Source organism: Girardinichthys multiradiatus, chromosome 22 (assembly GCF_021462225.1).
Source record: "Girardinichthys multiradiatus isolate DD_20200921_A chromosome 22, DD_fGirMul_XY1, whole genome shotgun sequence".
Classification (NCBI taxonomy): domain Eukaryota; kingdom Metazoa; phylum Chordata; class Actinopteri; order Cyprinodontiformes; family Goodeidae; genus Girardinichthys; species Girardinichthys multiradiatus.
The window spans coordinates 15,895,754-15,911,580 of record NC_061814.1 but is presented as its reverse complement, the minus strand read 5'-3'; the positions used below and the strand labels follow the sequence as shown (position 1 = coordinate 15,911,580).

The 15,827-nt window shown below is 40.2% G+C and overlaps 2 protein-coding genes across 4 annotated transcripts in view; one reads left to right on the top strand and one right to left on the bottom strand.

Moving 5' to 3' along the window:
• Nucleotides 1–25: 25 nt before the first annotated feature.
• On the bottom strand, nucleotides 26–13,956 carry prepl (prolyl endopeptidase like). 2 transcript variants are annotated; one of them, XM_047351036.1, is made up of 16 exons: nucleotides 13,659–13,956; nucleotides 12,976–13,104; nucleotides 10,990–11,056; nucleotides 10,730–10,901; nucleotides 10,557–10,645; nucleotides 8,366–8,495; nucleotides 8,072–8,288; nucleotides 5,335–5,526; nucleotides 4,982–5,194; nucleotides 4,791–4,850; nucleotides 4,675–4,703; nucleotides 3,885–4,101; nucleotides 3,098–3,247; nucleotides 2,654–2,780; nucleotides 1,460–1,548; nucleotides 26–162 (listed from the first exon to the last, which is right to left on the bottom strand). In XM_047351036.1, the coding sequence occupies exons 1-16, from the start codon at nucleotides 13,788–13,790 to the stop codon at nucleotides 85–87; spliced, it is 2,091 nt and encodes a 696-aa protein (XP_047206992.1). In that variant the 5' UTR covers nucleotides 13,791–13,956; the 3' UTR covers nucleotides 26–84. The 2 variants fall into 2 exon arrangements, with proteins under 2 accessions (XP_047206992.1, XP_047206991.1); XM_047351035.1 differs by having other exon boundaries at nucleotides 4,675–4,850.
• A 94-nt stretch (nucleotides 13,957–14,050) lies between these two features.
• The window catches only part of camkmt (calmodulin-lysine N-methyltransferase), a 172,472-nt gene continuing 170,695 nt past the window's right edge, over nucleotides 14,051–15,827 (top strand). The window contains exon 1 of one of the 2 annotated variants that reach the window (XM_047351038.1): nucleotides 14,051–14,463. In XM_047351038.1, coding sequence (XP_047206994.1) covers nucleotides 14,305–14,463 — 159 coding nt within the window. In that variant the 5' untranslated portion in view covers nucleotides 14,051–14,304. The remainder of the gene's footprint in view (nucleotides 14,464–15,827) is intronic. The other variant, XR_007035937.1, reaches the window with a different exon arrangement.

Below are 15,827 nucleotides of genomic sequence, written 5' to 3'. Positions count from 1 at the left end.
TTCTTCACATGCAGAGTGAAAGATTTGGCCATCACAGGGCTGTAAATATAGAGCTCCATTCCTTACTGCCTCTTGACAGCTGAGCTATCTCTTCCTCTTGCGTCGAGGCAGTGGAAGGTCCAGGCCCAGCTCCGTGTATAGAAACGAAAGCCTAAAAGCTTCCTGCATCAGGCAAACAAATACAGGAGATATTGAAGCATCAGATTGGATCCCTCAGTTCAATTTTTGTGAGATTTTTATAGAGAAAATGTTTAGTCAGATTTAAAATGCAAAACGTTAACCATTATAGTACCTATTAGCTGTGCTTAAGACAGGCAGATGTAACCACTGTTCATCACAGTGGCTTACTATGATGCTAACTGAACTCTAACACATTGGTCTGGTAAATATAAAAAGAAAATCTATTCAATTTCATGATATTGAACCAGTTCTCTCACACTAACACACATTTAGGCTTCGCTTTTCTAAAACTCTTCAGCATGAATACAATAACAGAATGGCAGAAGTTTACCTACATTCAATATCTGCATGAAATAAATAATCTGCTAATATTTTAACCACTAATAATACATTTGAGTTGTTCTTTACCAGGGTTGAAAAATCATACAACTTTAATGATCTTAAAAAAAAAAAGGATTGGGTCAACAAGTTTGAATTTAATGTGGATTTTCTATAATAATAACCATGTCAAAGTTACACACACAAACTCAAATACACACCTACACCCCCACTGATATATGAATAAGTGTTCAATAGCAAGTTGGAGAGAAAACCCCCATGGACAGTAGTCTTCTGGAGAAAAAGATTTATGGCCATAAAAGGAAAAGGTTGAGCTTTTCTGCTACAATGACAAGAATGTTGGGAGGGGTCGATGCTTTCAAACATAACATCACTTTATTAGCTCTTCCCATCAAGCATGGTGGAGATAGCATCGTCCTGAGGGTCTGTTCTGCTGCAATAGCCGAAGTAGCTTTGGAATAGATAAAGCTGGCTTACATTAGGTTTTTGGAAAGGCCCCAACCTCAACCTCACTGAAAATGTATGGACTATGCTTAAAGGTTGGGTTGGTGCCAGACAATCAGCCAATTTTGATCAGCTTTTCCATTTCTGCAAAGAAGAGTGGTCAAATATCCAGCCAGAATTATCACAGGAGGTAATTAATGTGGTTTCTCTGCAACTTGCTAAGGGACATTTAACATCATTAGTCAGGGTGTATACATATGTTGTAGCTTGCACATACAATTTTGAACCTGTGTGCATTAAAGAAAAGTTTTTATACATTCAAACCTTTGAACCTAATTATTGTTTTCAAAATCCAATGAAGTTGTATAATCTCACCATCCCAGAAAAAGCTCGATTCCAATGCATCATCTAAAGCCTGAAACGACTATGACATTCATGCCTGTATGTAAACATCTGACTGGCACTGTACTTAATCTCCATATGACTCTCTGCTCACCTCCTCCAGCCTCTGCACAAAATCTTCAGGTCCAAGATGATTTACACCAGGTTGGACGTTTAGAACTATTTTTGGCGCTGATTTACAACCTAAAGGAAAGTGACAAACAAAAAAAAACAAAAAAAAGGCAAAATAAATGTGTTTTTATAAAATCACCTTGATATTACTGTGTACCCACTATCTCTACTTCTAACGGTCCCACTCTATATTATCCACCTTCCTCCTTTCTGTGGTATGGACTGATTCACAAGTGCGGTCTTGACCTTGACAGCTCCCAGTCTGTGGAGTCTAATCTCTTGCTCTGATACACTATCTCTTTACCATGCTAATGGGCCTTCCCACCCGCCTAGATGTGTCTATGCCATCAGCACTTTATCAAAGACTCAGGAGAACAGAGAGACAGATTAGAGAGACATCTCCCTACATACGCAGACACTGAAGCTGCCTGGTGTGTGCGTGAACAACAGGGGTGCGAGATGGTGGAGGAGAGAGATAATATGTGCATTTGAAGCTGGAATAAACGAGGCAGAGAGAGAGAGAGAGAGAGGGGTGTACATACGGAGTAACACCAGAGGGGCGAAGGAAGATTATAAGTGAGAGGGAGAAAGAGCCTGTGTGGGGAAAATGAGAGCAATTAGCTGACACAGGCTTTACCACAAGGTGACCAATGCTATACTGTGGAAAGACATCCCCCAGACACCCATACATCTATTACCGCTGCCTCTACTGACCTTCGCATTGACACTACTATTGGGGGATGACCCGGAGCTATAAAATCTCCGCTGAAGCAGATATAACTCCTAAAAGAATATGGAAAATCCCCATGCAATTTAAAATGCATCCGAACTAACGCCCTCACCCAAAAAAGATGCATTAAAACTGTTTTCACACATGAACCGGAGAGATACCCTGGAGAGAGCACGGACCACTGGATCTGGAACTTCACTGTGGTTGCAAATCACAGGTGTGCCTCAGGCAGGGGGTTCACAGCCAGAAAAGCACTGTGATAGAAATATTACAGCGTGCCGTCTAAATAAAGAGTAGCCTTTAAAAAAAAAAAAAAACACTCTGTTTTTGTTTATGGGATGTTGGGAAAGACGGATAAAGGCACATTACTGCACACAAAATAAATGTCACTCACTTTACATGTCAGTGGCTATGGTGTTGTGACTGATGGTGTCTGTATGCAAGTACCTGCATTTGGCTTCATGCTGAAGTGAGCATGAATGGCTTTCTTTATAAATTTGGCGTATTTTAGGACACCTTCCAGGGGAACCCTGGGATCACCACTGTAAGCAGTCAGCAGCATAGATGGGTAGTGCTGTCTCACAGAGAAACAATAAAAAAAAAATAAAAAAACACAATTTACCAAGATTGTAGGAGTTCAAGGTTTATTTTTGCAAAAAAACAAAAAAATCAAAAACTAAACTTTTACTATATTTAAGATTTGAAATCCTCTTTATCTGATTTTTCAGATGAATTCATATTTTAGCACAAACGTATTTGAAATTAATAACCTAACTGTTGTTTTTTTATTGTTCTATCGCATCAACATGTAACAAGATAAATCACACAGGAGTAGTTTAAAAGAGTTGTAATACAAAAGAACATGCTGTTTCTGCAGCAACGTCTTTATACCTGAGGAGTAATGTTGTGAAGAGGACAGTATGAGGCGATGATGTGCCTGTGATTCAGGTTCCCCACTGGGTCCCCCCATTCTTCTCTGTCCTCCAACGTCAAAGGCAGATTGGGTTTCTCCATGGTTCCCAACACATCAAGGAAAGGAGCCTTTACAAACATTTAGGAATACTTTAAGATGTACAGGATTCCTGTAAACGCTGCATTTCATATTTTTCTTGTTGTTTTTATAAGATTTTGTACATCTAAGTACAAAACAGTTACCCACGTTCCACAAACCATAAAACAGGAAGATACTGAAGCTTTGATTAGGCAGGGAGGTAAAGGGCTACCTTTCTGCTTTTAGACTGCCGCTGTGTCAGAATCGGTAACAACTCGTAATTTTGTAAAACCTGAACTGGATTATCCGACATTAAATACAAATTCTTCTAATCACAGTATGTGATCTATGATATTCCTATTTTATTTCTGAACATCCCAAGGATAAAGGACCTCATATAAATATAAATCAATATAAAAAGTACTTTTTATTTCTATGTTTCTACAGAACTATTTCTATTTACATTTTTCTAAATTTGGAAAATGATAAGTCCAAGGCCACATACATCTGTATATGTTTGCATGAATTAATCACATTATTACTTGCACTGTTTTGGTGCAAACAACAATGTGATTTAAAATATTTTAAACTTAAATGTGGATGAAGCTCGGTTTATTTATTCAGCCACCACTAGACACTGTAAGCGACCTCTGAGATGCAAACACAGACAAACGCTTAACATCTTACTTGCAGTGTTACAGCCCGCATCTTGTTTGGGTTTCTGTTGCATAGCGCCGCCACTGGCACAGCTCCAGCGCTGCAGGCTGTGAGGGCAGCGCGTGAAGGAGAGGAGACTCCTAAAGAGAAAAGGTTATGGAGACAGGCCTGGAGGTCCTCCACTCCCCTCGGCTTCCCTTCTACTCGGCCTCGTCTGTGCCAGGAGAGGCCACGCTCACCCCCGCCTCTATATAGAGAAAAAAAACCAGCAAATTCATTTCAACATATAAGGTTTAATGTCCTTCACGGTTAAAGCTTTTGCACGGGTTCTTCTATGCAACATTATCAGCTCATTTAGACTAATATTATTTCTTTGACCTTGTGCAGCAGAAAGCAGCATATAAAAAGGTAACGCAAATTTCTAAAGGCCGTCCTAGTAATCAATATCCCGTATATTTGCCGAGTCCTCCAGGTGTGGTGTGTAAGAGATATTCGTTTTCTCAAGGATATTCATGTTCAGAAGAAAGTTTTGATAATAAAATGGATGAACAAGAGAGATTGGGTGTTACTTTCTGACTGTTTCGCAACCGCTACCTTATACTGCATAAACATAGATCCCAACTGCTCAGCTCAGTAGGAAAGTGGAACCATGCCAGATTTGGCAGTGCAGAAGGGGAGACCTGTAGTCCAGAGCAGCAAGGATAAATGTCCCTTGGAATTTAGGCTTAATGTATTTTTTACTACTTTTAGTAAGCATGGGGCAAATAATCTAGAAAAACTGAGTCAATTTTTTTCAGGAGCAAGAACGATGATGTATTACCTGATGTGACAGTAGGCCAGGGCCCAGCCCTGCTCTAACAGAAAACGTTTCACTGGGCAGAACTCCATATTGAGATCTCTACCGTAAGCTCCATATACATGAACGAGCAAAGGCACCTGGCCCAGATCCTCCACAGGTACGGCATGGAACACCGTCACTGGCACTAAGGTGCCATCCTGAAGAAAGAACAGAAGAGCACAGGTTGTTGTGACAAAAGCTTATATTTGAACACTAGTGCTTACAGCATAAACATCTCTCTCCTTCTAATGGTTTATTGTGTATGCATTTGTTAGAAAGGTGGTCTTACTTGGCTGCAGGCCTCCAAGCGTGTGGTGATATACTTGTCTTGGCTCTCTAAGTAGGTCTGATTTCCTGCGTCTGATAATAAGAGACCTTTCCCAGGATCCAGAGAGTATGGCACTGGTGGGTGGACTGGAGACGATAACAGGAATTCTAACACACCTTGCTGGTCTGCCACGCCTGGCTTCTTGGTTTCAATAGCACAAGCCCAGGAGGGGAGCTTGGGAATTAATGTAGAAATATAACATTACTCAAGTTAAAAGAACAAACATGAAGCAACATAAAAGAGTAGGCACAAAATAAAAGAAACAGAAAAAGAGGGGTTTTCTTCCAATAATTAATCCCATCTGTCACACTGACCTGTATGATGTGTGTTTCCTTGAGATTGCTCAGGCTCATCACATTTAAAGTGAGTTTACCGGCTGGTGTGTTTGCAACCAACAAAAGGTAGTCTCCAACTACATCCATGTCTTTGATAGCAGTGTCAGGGCTAGGGGCAAACAAAGTCACCCAAGAGGCCATTGATGGCTCAGAGACGGGAGCCTGCATCACCTGGCAAGCGGAAAGAATACCCCCTTATTTTTAATTTGTTTATTGTTGTATTTCAAATATGAAACCAGAATAACAGATAGGTGTCTGAATCTTAGTGGTTTAAAGTAATCTAGTAACCTATAAGAAATGAAACCTAGTTGCTTTGTCGAAGCTGATTACATAAAATGCCTTGAAACTATTCATACGTATTATCAACATTATGTTACCTTCCAACCAAAACAGGCAATATATTTTATTGGGATTTTATGTGACAAACCAACACAGAGTGGCATATAATTGAGATGTGGAAGGAACATGAAACATGGTTTTCAAACACTTGTACAATAAAAATCTGAAAAGTGTGGCATGCCTCAGTTACCTTAAGAAGTCACTTAATTAATTAACAGAGTCAATCTGTGTGTCATTTAACCTCAGTATAAATACAGCTGTTCTGTGAAGGCCTCAGAGGTTTGCTAGAGAACATTAGTGAACAAAAAGCATCATGAAGACCATGTAGATATGTTTATACTGTTTAATTTGTACTGTATTGCACCGACTACGCCAAAACAAATTCCTCGTATGTCCAAAAACGTACTTGGCAATAAAGCTTTTCTGATTCTGAAGGAACACAGCAGACACGTCAGGAATAAATGTGAAGAAGTTCAAAACATATTAGGCTAATGAAACAATACACCAAGCTTTGAAGATATGACAGAGCTCTGTCCAATCCATCATCTGAAAATAGAAAGAGTGTGCAACGAATGCTCGCCTAGTAATACATGGCAGTCCACCTAAATTAACAGGCTGAGCATTAATCAGAGGAGCAGCCAAGAGGCTCACGGTCACTCTAGAGGAGCTGCAGACATTCACAGATCATGTGGAAGAATCTGCTGACAAGGAAACTGCTAGCAGGACCCCTGCACATTTTCCTTTTCAAAATTCCATATTTTTCCAGACATTTCCTAATTTTATGGTTTTTATAACATTTAAGAACATAAATTTTCCCAGTTAAAACTAAAGCTAGCCTTCAGTGTAGAGGTGTGGCAACAGGCCGTTTCACTGCTTTTTAGACTTCTGGAACATTTTAAATCAGCTAATTGTTTAAAATCTTAGACTTAGTAAATCTGGGCCAGGCTTTCCTACACTTATTACAGCATATGCAATCTGTGATACCTTTTGCTATCTGTAAAAATAGTTTAAAAATGACTTGTGGTGATGCTTTGGCACCTAAACCAGAACTACAGGCCCAGTTTAAATGCTGTTCTAAGAGGGTCTAAAAGCCCAAAATGAAGTGAAATGGCTTTTTTAATTGTCTGTAAAGGTTTGCATAAATATGTTGTTCTATCAATTTTTCTATTTGATTTTCTTTTTTTCCATACTTATCCAGACTTATAAAAATTGCAAATCCAATTCTATATGTTTCTAGGCTTTTGAAGAGTGGTTTGAAACCCTGTGGGAAATCTGACCTTTATGGATGAGTGGCAAGAAAAAAGCCAAGTATGGGGCACAGCAAACATGTGGTAGAGGAAAAGAAGAATGTGCTGTGGTCAGATGAGGAAATTAAAATACAGGAGAAAGATATTGTGTAATTCTGAAAGAAAACCTGTTAGAGGGTACCGATTGTTTTTGCTTTGTGGTCTACATGCAAAATAGTATGCATGGAAGAAAACTAACAAACATATCCCCCTGAACAAACCATCCCTACAGTTAAAGATGATGGTGGAAGAATCAAACCTTGGGCATACATTTCTTCAGCAGGGACAAGAAAGCTGATCAGAGTTCATGGAATGATGGATGGGGCTAAATACAGGACAATCCTGGATGAAAACCTGTTAGAGACTACTATGGATCTGAAAATGGGGACAACAACCCTAAACATACAGTAAGAGCTAGAGTGGAATGGTTTAGAGTAGGGCTACACAATATCAGGAAGAAGTGTGTTTTGGTTGCTGAAAATTGCGATGACATTATGATTAACCCAGTCTCCTGGCACTTGTCTTTCTTTACCATTAAGCGTTGCCCACCTCCAGTCTCCCTGAGCTATACATCAGGGGAGGGCAGTTAGAGCCCATTCAACAGGGAAAATATAGTATATCAGAAATATGCAAAGTCTGATCGTCTGACACTTGAAATACGGCATCAAAAATGTTGTCCCAGCAGTTCTTTGTAATTTTAATATTGCACTAATTAATATTGTGTTGACGAATGTGATTCAATATATTTTGCAGCTCTAGCTTACAGAAGGAAAACTACATAAAACCTTTGGTTGGAATTGCAGTGAAAATGGGTTTCACAAAGGCTGAGTACAACTGCAGGACCCATTTGTTTAGATGTTTATTTGTAAAAAATGTTGAAAGCCAAATATTATTATTCTTCTACTTCTTGATTATGTACTACTTTGTGTTGGTCTATCACGTAAAATCCCAAATATGTGCCCTGATGTTTCTGGACGTGACAGCACAAAAAAAGTTAAAACGTTTAAGGGGTAATCAAGGTCTTTGTTTTTGTTTTGTCTTCTGTTTTTTTCTAATAAATTCATCTGGACAATGTGCCTTTGAAACTTCACCTGATATTCCTGTGCTGGCCCTGTATTCACCAGTATAATGAGAAATCCTTTCCAGTGCTCCACATAGTACAGGAGGTCCAGCTGGCGAGGTTGAATCACCAAAGGCTCTGAACAGGATTTTGTCACATCAATCAGCATCACCTCTGAACTCGTTCTACTGTTGCAGTTGATGGTGAGAATCTGTCGGTCTCTAGACAGGGCAACCTCCACAAACACACTGGGGGAGGACGGCAGAGTTTATATCAGTTAATTATTTGGTCGAAGAAAGGCCGTTTAGCTGACACAGCCACTTACTCGGGGTGAGTTTCTTCATACACAGACGTTATTTTGCTGCTGCCATCGGAAGCGAGGTGCAGGCGAAACACAGAGCTGGAACGCAGCCCTTCCAAAGTTGTGTAAAATAGGACATCATCTGTTGCCCACTCTTCACAGATACACACAAACAGAGGAGTCAAGTTCAAAAGAAACTGCACCCATTATTCATTTTACGGCTTTAGTATTTAAATGATCTGGGGCCTCATGTACGAAGCGTACTTACGCACAAAAATGTTGCAGTGCAATGTTTTATGCACAACTTGCCATGTACAAAATTAAACGTTGCGCAAACTTTTGACCTGCCGTGGAAATGTGCGGAAGCCACGCAAACTTTTTCAGTTGACAATAATAAACTACAGAGAACCAAAACTCACCTAAATCCACTGAAATATGTCTCCATTCAGCTGTATTTATTTCATGGAGCATCAAACCTGATGTTTTTTCATCAGTTTGAGCTTTTATGGTTTTAACCCGAGCCATCAAACTGAATCCCATTTAGTTTCATACAATAACGAAACACACCTCAGAAAATGATGGAAACAACCTCAGTCGGATGTAAACTGTAAAACTTCCTCTGTTTTTGTCACCTGTAGATGGAAATGCACATCGACCTGTGCTCTGAGGAGCATAAAATGCATCTGAATCATCTAAGGGACACTTCCGTTCTCACTGAAAAAGAAAACGGTGGTGGATCAGCAGATTAATTCCTGACAAGTTAGGTTTGATGATTCCTACAGTGGATAAGTTGTAGACACTCACACGTGTCCATAAATAGCTGCATAAAGTTGTGCGTAACTGTGGAATGATGGCAGCTTTGGCACAGCTGGAGGATGGAAGACGTTGGAGGGAGTGTTTTATTCAGAGATCGTACTGACCTTCAGGCACATGATGATGATGATGCATCAGCCGGTTTAGATTGCCCAGGGAATGGAGCTGGCCTCAGTGTTACAGAGAAAAACCAGGAGGAACTGTGCGTCGCTGGTTCCAGTTCTCACTATACTACGGTCCTTTTAACTGGAGCTTTTCAGAGGCAGCTGACTGACAGGTCCGTTATTTAAGAGCCATCCCTGAGCCGGGCCATGCCAGCCATTTGGGTCAGTCTCATCCCTATGTTGCTCATTTATAAAAATGTCCTCTAAAATGTGCCGATTTCTGAATGTAATCAGAGCTATGGACTGCTCTCGTACTGCTATAAAGGCCCCATCTGTAAGTGAATATGAATTTATGAATAGAAGACATTTTCATTCAATATATGTGCATCTTATTTATGATACGCTACCTGAGGAATACTAAATTACTTATAGGTGTTGGGAATAAACCTCAAGAAGACTCGATGGCAGCTTCTAAGTGATTTTCTATTTTTTATGTGGCGTCCTGAATGTTGTTAAAGATTTAAAGTTCTTCACATAGTGTGTGTGGTGACAGTCTTCCTAATAGAAATATGGGAGGAATATTCACATCATTATAATGATCAGCACTGAGCTGTAATTGAGCTTAGTGCAGCAGCTAGACAGCGCCGTCTGGATGTGATGCACACATTGTAGAACTAAAGGGGTTCAAGCCGACAACCTTTTTATTTCAAGTCAGGTTTGAGCCACTGATGTCATTGAAGAAGTTGTTGGTTTGCTGTAATTCACTACAAACATCCCTCATGGTGTGTAGACGCAGTCTCTCTTAGCGTTTTTCGACTGGAACCGGTTCTTTGACTGTCACAGCACCGTTGCCATGGTTATTTGGACACGTGATGGGTGACATCCGGCTATTTATACTACTTTGCATATGTATCTAAGGGCGGAGACCAGGCGGTCCAGGTGCCACATGCAGCTACGTCAAATCCACCACAAATTGGGATGTATGAAGGCTTTGAGCACGGTGACATGTCTACGCACAGATTCGTACATCTGATTTTTTTTTGTGCGCAGCAAGTCTACAGAATTTTCCGTGCCAAATCTTTTAGTATAAAAACTGCACACTCTTTTGTACATGAGGCCCCTGGTCCAGAACGTGTTCTCATATAATTTAAACCTAATGTCAAGTGTACAAAACCACATATTACAGATTCAACCTTTCCATTATATTAAACAAAGATGAGGCCAAAATGGAAAAGCAGAAAAGCTCATGTTACCTTTAGCGCAGCTGATTTATTGGACCAACAACTTTGAATATTTACCAAAGCTGAAGACACTCTCAAGCTCAAGAAGGATGTTGTGGGGGGGCAAAAGGGGAATACTTCTCTCTCCAAGTCTCACAACAACACACCTTGATTATCGCAGAAATTTTTTTTATTTATTAATTAAGTGGGACAGCCAACATTTTCTAATAAGCAACATCTGTTTAAGTTACCTGAGCTCTTCTTTGTGGCTAGATTTCAGTGTGGCTGCGAGATGCTTTTCTTGTGGAGACAGACGGATTCTCTGAATTGTCCACTGAAACCTCTCATCATTCTCAGCTCTCGTCTTCCCTCCCCCCCTCGATACATGTTCCAGATTTACCACCTGTTCAGGCTCTAGTATACCTAAAAATACAGAGGATTGAGAATTTATACATAGATGTTTACCTCAATGTAATGTCGATGGCAATGAAAAGATGTGTTCATGGCTTACCATCTCTTTTGTCTATTCTGTAGATGCCATCATCTTTAATGAAGTATACATGGTGACATCCACACACCTGAGACAGGACAAATCACAGTAAGTTGTATATATAAAATGGAGAATTATTTATAAAGTTTTGGGACAGTGGAAGAAAGCTGGAGTAACCAGAAGGAACATGCAAACTCCATGCAGAAAGGCCCTGGCTGGGGTTTGAAACTAGGACCTTCTTGCTGCAAGGCAACACTGCTAACAACTGTGTCACTGGGCAGCCGAGGACTGATTGTATTCAGATTACAGGTCCTTCTCAAAATATTAGCATATTGTGATAAAGTTCATTATTTTCCATAATGTCATGATGAAAATTTAACATTCATATATTTTAGATTCATTGCACACTAACTGAAATATTTCAGGTCTTTTATTGTCTTAATACGGATGATTTTGGCATACAGCTCATGAAAACCCAAAATTCCTATCTCACAAAATTAGCATATTTCATCCGACCAATAAAAGAAAAGTGTTTTTAATACAAAAAACGTCAACCTTCAAATAATCATGTACAGTTATGCACTCTACTTGGTCGGGAATCCTTTTGCAGAAATGACTGCTTCAATGCGGCGTGGCATGGAGGCAATCAGCCTGTGGCACTGCTGAGGTCTTATGGAGGCCCAGGATGCTTCGATAGCGGCCTTTAGCTCATCCAGAGTGTTGGGTCTTGAGTCTCTTAACGTTCTCTTCACAATATCCCACAGATTCTCTATGGGGTTCAGGTCAGGAGAGTTGGCAGGCCAATTGAGCACAGCGACACCATGGTCAGTAAACCATTTACCAGTGGTTTTGGCACTGTGAGCAGGTTCCAGGTCGTGCTGAAAAATGAAATCTTCATCTCCATAAAGCTTTTCAGCAGATGGAAGCATGAAGTGCTCCAAAATCTCCTGATAGCTAGCTGCATTGACCCTGCCCTTGATAAAACACAGTGGACCAACACCAGCAGCTGACACGGCACCAGCTGACACGGCACACCAGACCATCACTGACTGTGGATACTTGACACTGGACTTCTGGCATTTTGGCATTTCCTTCCTCCAGACTCTGGCACCTTGATTTCCGAATGACATGCAGAATTTGCTTTCGTCCAAAAAAAGTACTTTGGACCACTGAGCAACAGTCCAGTGCTGCTTCTCTGTAGCCCAGGTCAGGCGCTTCTGCCGCTGTTTCTGGTTCAAAAGTGGCTTGACCTGGGGAATGCGGCACCTGTAGCCCATTTCCTGCACACGCCTGTGCACGGTGGCTCTGGATGTTTCTACTCCAGACTCAGTCCACTGCTTCCGCAGGTCCCCCAAGGTCTGGAATCAGCCCTTCTCCACAATCTTCCTCAGGGTCCGGTCACCTCTTCTCGTTGTGCAGCGTTTTCTGCCACACTTTTTCCTTCCCACAGACTTCCCACTGAGGTGCCTTGATACAGCACTCTGGGAACAGCCTATTCGTTCAGAAATTTCTTTCTGTGTCTTACCATCTTGCTTGAGGGTGTCAATAGTGGCCTTCTGGACAGCAGTCAGGTCGGCAGTCTTACCCATGATTGGGGTTTTGAGTGATGAACCAGGCTGGGAGTTTTAAAGGCCTCAGGAATCTTTTGCAGGTGTTTAGAGTTAACTCGTTGATTCAGATGATTAGGTTCATAGCTCGTTTAGAGACTCTTTTAATGATATGCTAATTTAGTGAGATAGGAATTTTGGGTTTTCATGAGCTGTATGCCAAAATCATCCGTATTAAGACAATAAAAGACCTGAAATATTTCAGTTAGTGTGCAATGAATCTAAAATATATGACTGTTAAATTTTCATCATGACATTATGGAAAATAATGAACTTTATCACAATATGATAATATTTTGAGAAGGACCTGTATACTTTGAATCCATGATCAACTAAACTAAGTTTACAATGCAAACCATAACAACCGGATTAAAACCCTGACCCCGCAGTGCTGTCTTACCACTGAGTAATCAGGTATACTGTGGAACCTGTGATATGTTGCCTTTAGTCTCCTTACAAAGTACTTCTTTAAGTACTGGTACTCGACAGTTCCAGAGCACAGATGATCAGATGATAACCCAGAAGTTTCCTAAAGTAAAAAACAAAACAAAAACAAAAAAATCAAACAAAAACAGTTAGCAATGATGGAGAGACATTTCACTACTAATAATCTAAGTCTTAAGTCTTCTTCCCAGCATTAAGTGATACAGACACACCTGAAAACCACTTGGCAAACTAAAGATTTGGAAAATGTAATTATTTTAATGTTGCTGATAAAAATGCATACCCATTTAAGAAATGTGTTTGTCTGCAAAACAATGTAAATGTGATCACTTTAGGGCATCTGCTATCAATTATTTTAGTAGTCGAATAATCTAATGATCATTTTTTTGATTAATCTAATAAGAGATACTCTTAAACAAGTGTTTTGAACTTAAAAAAACAGACATTCATTGCACACTTTAACTGCATTGTAAATGGCAAAAACATATCTCCAAAAAGGGTGTCCCTTCACCCCTTATCTGTTGCTCGGTCAGTTCTCGTTAGCCTTTTGAATAACGAACGACTTTAAACAACCACATAATAGAGCAGTCAGTAACTTTACACCAGGCCGACCGTGAACACGAACAGCAACATCCTTACCGAAGAGCACCAACGCTGGACGGACAAAGGCAGTCTTGTTTTCCGTTTAGAACCCATAAGCTCCCAGAACCGGACCTGAGAAACACCGAGGTGACGAGCAGTGGAGCGCAGCACAGGACGTAAAACTATCATTTCCGACACCGAACCGTTGTAGTGTTTACGTCAAGTTATTTAGCTAGCTGTTACAACCAGAGTGCTGCTTTTCATATTACAAGACTGGACGAATTTTATGTATGCATTTAAAGCGTTAATGTTTACAATCTGGATGTAAATGAACATTTGTCATAAATTAGCCTTAGAACGCTGTCAGACTGGTGCTCTTAACTAGCCTGGTGACGTAGCCAGAAATCACAGGCTGAAATAATCGAGTTTGCTCACGCGCTGCAAATAGTTTCAACTGAGAATCGAGAGCGATGTTTTCGGTTATTGATTAGTATGCCTGAAATGGCAAGTGTGTACGGAAGCAGCGTGTTCCAGGTGGTATGACTCTAGACATGTCTGTGAGCTTTTGTAGATTTTTTGTAGTTTTAAAATAAGCCATGCCTTTCTAAGTACAGTCCGAAAGCATTATTATTGATAACTGTGACAGCTCTATAGCCTTGGTACCTGTTTACAAATTTAGCCGAGTGGGTATTCAACAGTTAAGATGGAGAAGGGCTCCACAGGCGCTGCAGAAAAGATCCAGCCGGTTTTGCCTTGTAAGGATAGCAGCGATGAAGACACTTGCGCCGCAAATGCCCACGACTCCAGAGAAGGAACCTGTGGTGCTACTGCAGGCCGAGCCAGATGGACTCTGCTGAGACAGGTACAAGAACGGATTCCAATTGAGATAGAAACACAAGCAGATTTTAAACAGCACACGCATAAAGTGCTTACGTTTACAGTGCCTATCAGGAGTCTTGGATCGGACACATTTTTGCTGAAAATGATAGTTTGTTGACAGATATGTATGGTTTGATAAAAAAGAAACCTTATAATTTAGAATAATGGCCTGCTTCTACTTTGCTTTTATGCACTTTTACGAATGACCCGCAATGCTTTGCAAATGTTTTCACATCCATTGAACTTTTCTTCATTTTGTCACATTACTACAACATAAGGCTGGGCAACTCTTTGCTTCAACACACCTATTTCAAATGTGTGGCTCATTACCAGGCCTGTACAGATCATAACTTAACTGCATACTGTGGAGGTCATTCATCCATTTGATTCAGGACCGAGGAGACATCTAAAAGTTGCAGGACACCAGCCCTCGTGGACTGGAGTGTATTACATTCGAAGTAGAAGGAAAATGTCAAGTTTTCAAATGTTTTTAGAAATACAAATCCAAACAGTGTAGCATGCCTTTTTATACACCCTGTAGGTCAATAATGTTTGGAACCAGCAGCCATAAGGCTTTTGGGGTATACTCCTACCCATCTAAAAATGCCCTAAGCCCCCTGAGTCCATACTCAGCTGCAAGTTTTTAGAAATACTGTATGTGCCAACCCGCTTTAGACATGTAGAGATATCTGTTGCCACAGATTCTAAATGGGATTTAGATGTGGACTTTGACTAAGCCACTCCTAAATAATCAATATGCTTTGATCTAAGTCATTTCATTGTAGCTCTGGCAGATGCATCACACACCCCAGAAGGAGTCATTCATAATTTGTCAGGTCACTAAAACTAACGTTCTGTAACACTTTACCTGAGACAGGCAAGTCATAAAGTCATCTGGCCCCGTCATCCCTTTTTTTACTTCATGTTGAAAGTTATACCAACAAAATTACATCTCAGTTGCACAATACTAAACTTTACTTAAATTCGATTCGGCTGATTTGGCCTCATGTATCAACAAGTTATGAGACTTAAAATGAAAGTACGGTAATTCATACACTTTTTGTGAGATCTGCCCAAAGGTGCATTGTGAATTCTGTTATCAATAAAATAATACATATTGATTGAAATATAAAATTTAATCTAAAACTGCAATTTGATTCAAATGATATATTTTAAAATATAAAGCAAATGTAAAATACATAAAAAAACAAACAAATTGATAAACACGGTCTGTTGGAACCGAACTAATGACCTGCCAGTTTGATTTGAAATGCCGTATATTTAACTTTGTCAATGTCTACCCTCTCTCTTGTCGGGATAGCTGGCATGTGGTGGGTGCGCCTTGGT

What these genes read in the sequence shown, in the direction of transcription:
- prepl (XM_047351035.1), bottom strand. Translation starts at nt 13,790, where the DNA reads ATGATAGTTTTACGTCCTGTGCTGCGCTCCACTGCTCGTCACCTCGGT. An exon ending in AGCCACAAAGAAGAGCTCAG is followed by an intron (nt 10,646 to 10,729) that starts GTAACTTAAACA and finishes GCGATAATCAAG; the next exon opens with GTGTGTTGTTGTGAGACTTG. An exon ending in TATGAAGAAACTCACCCCGA is followed by an intron (nt 8,289 to 8,365) that starts GTAAGTGGCTGT and finishes GTCCTCCCCCAG; the next exon opens with TGTGTTTGTGGAGGTTGCCC.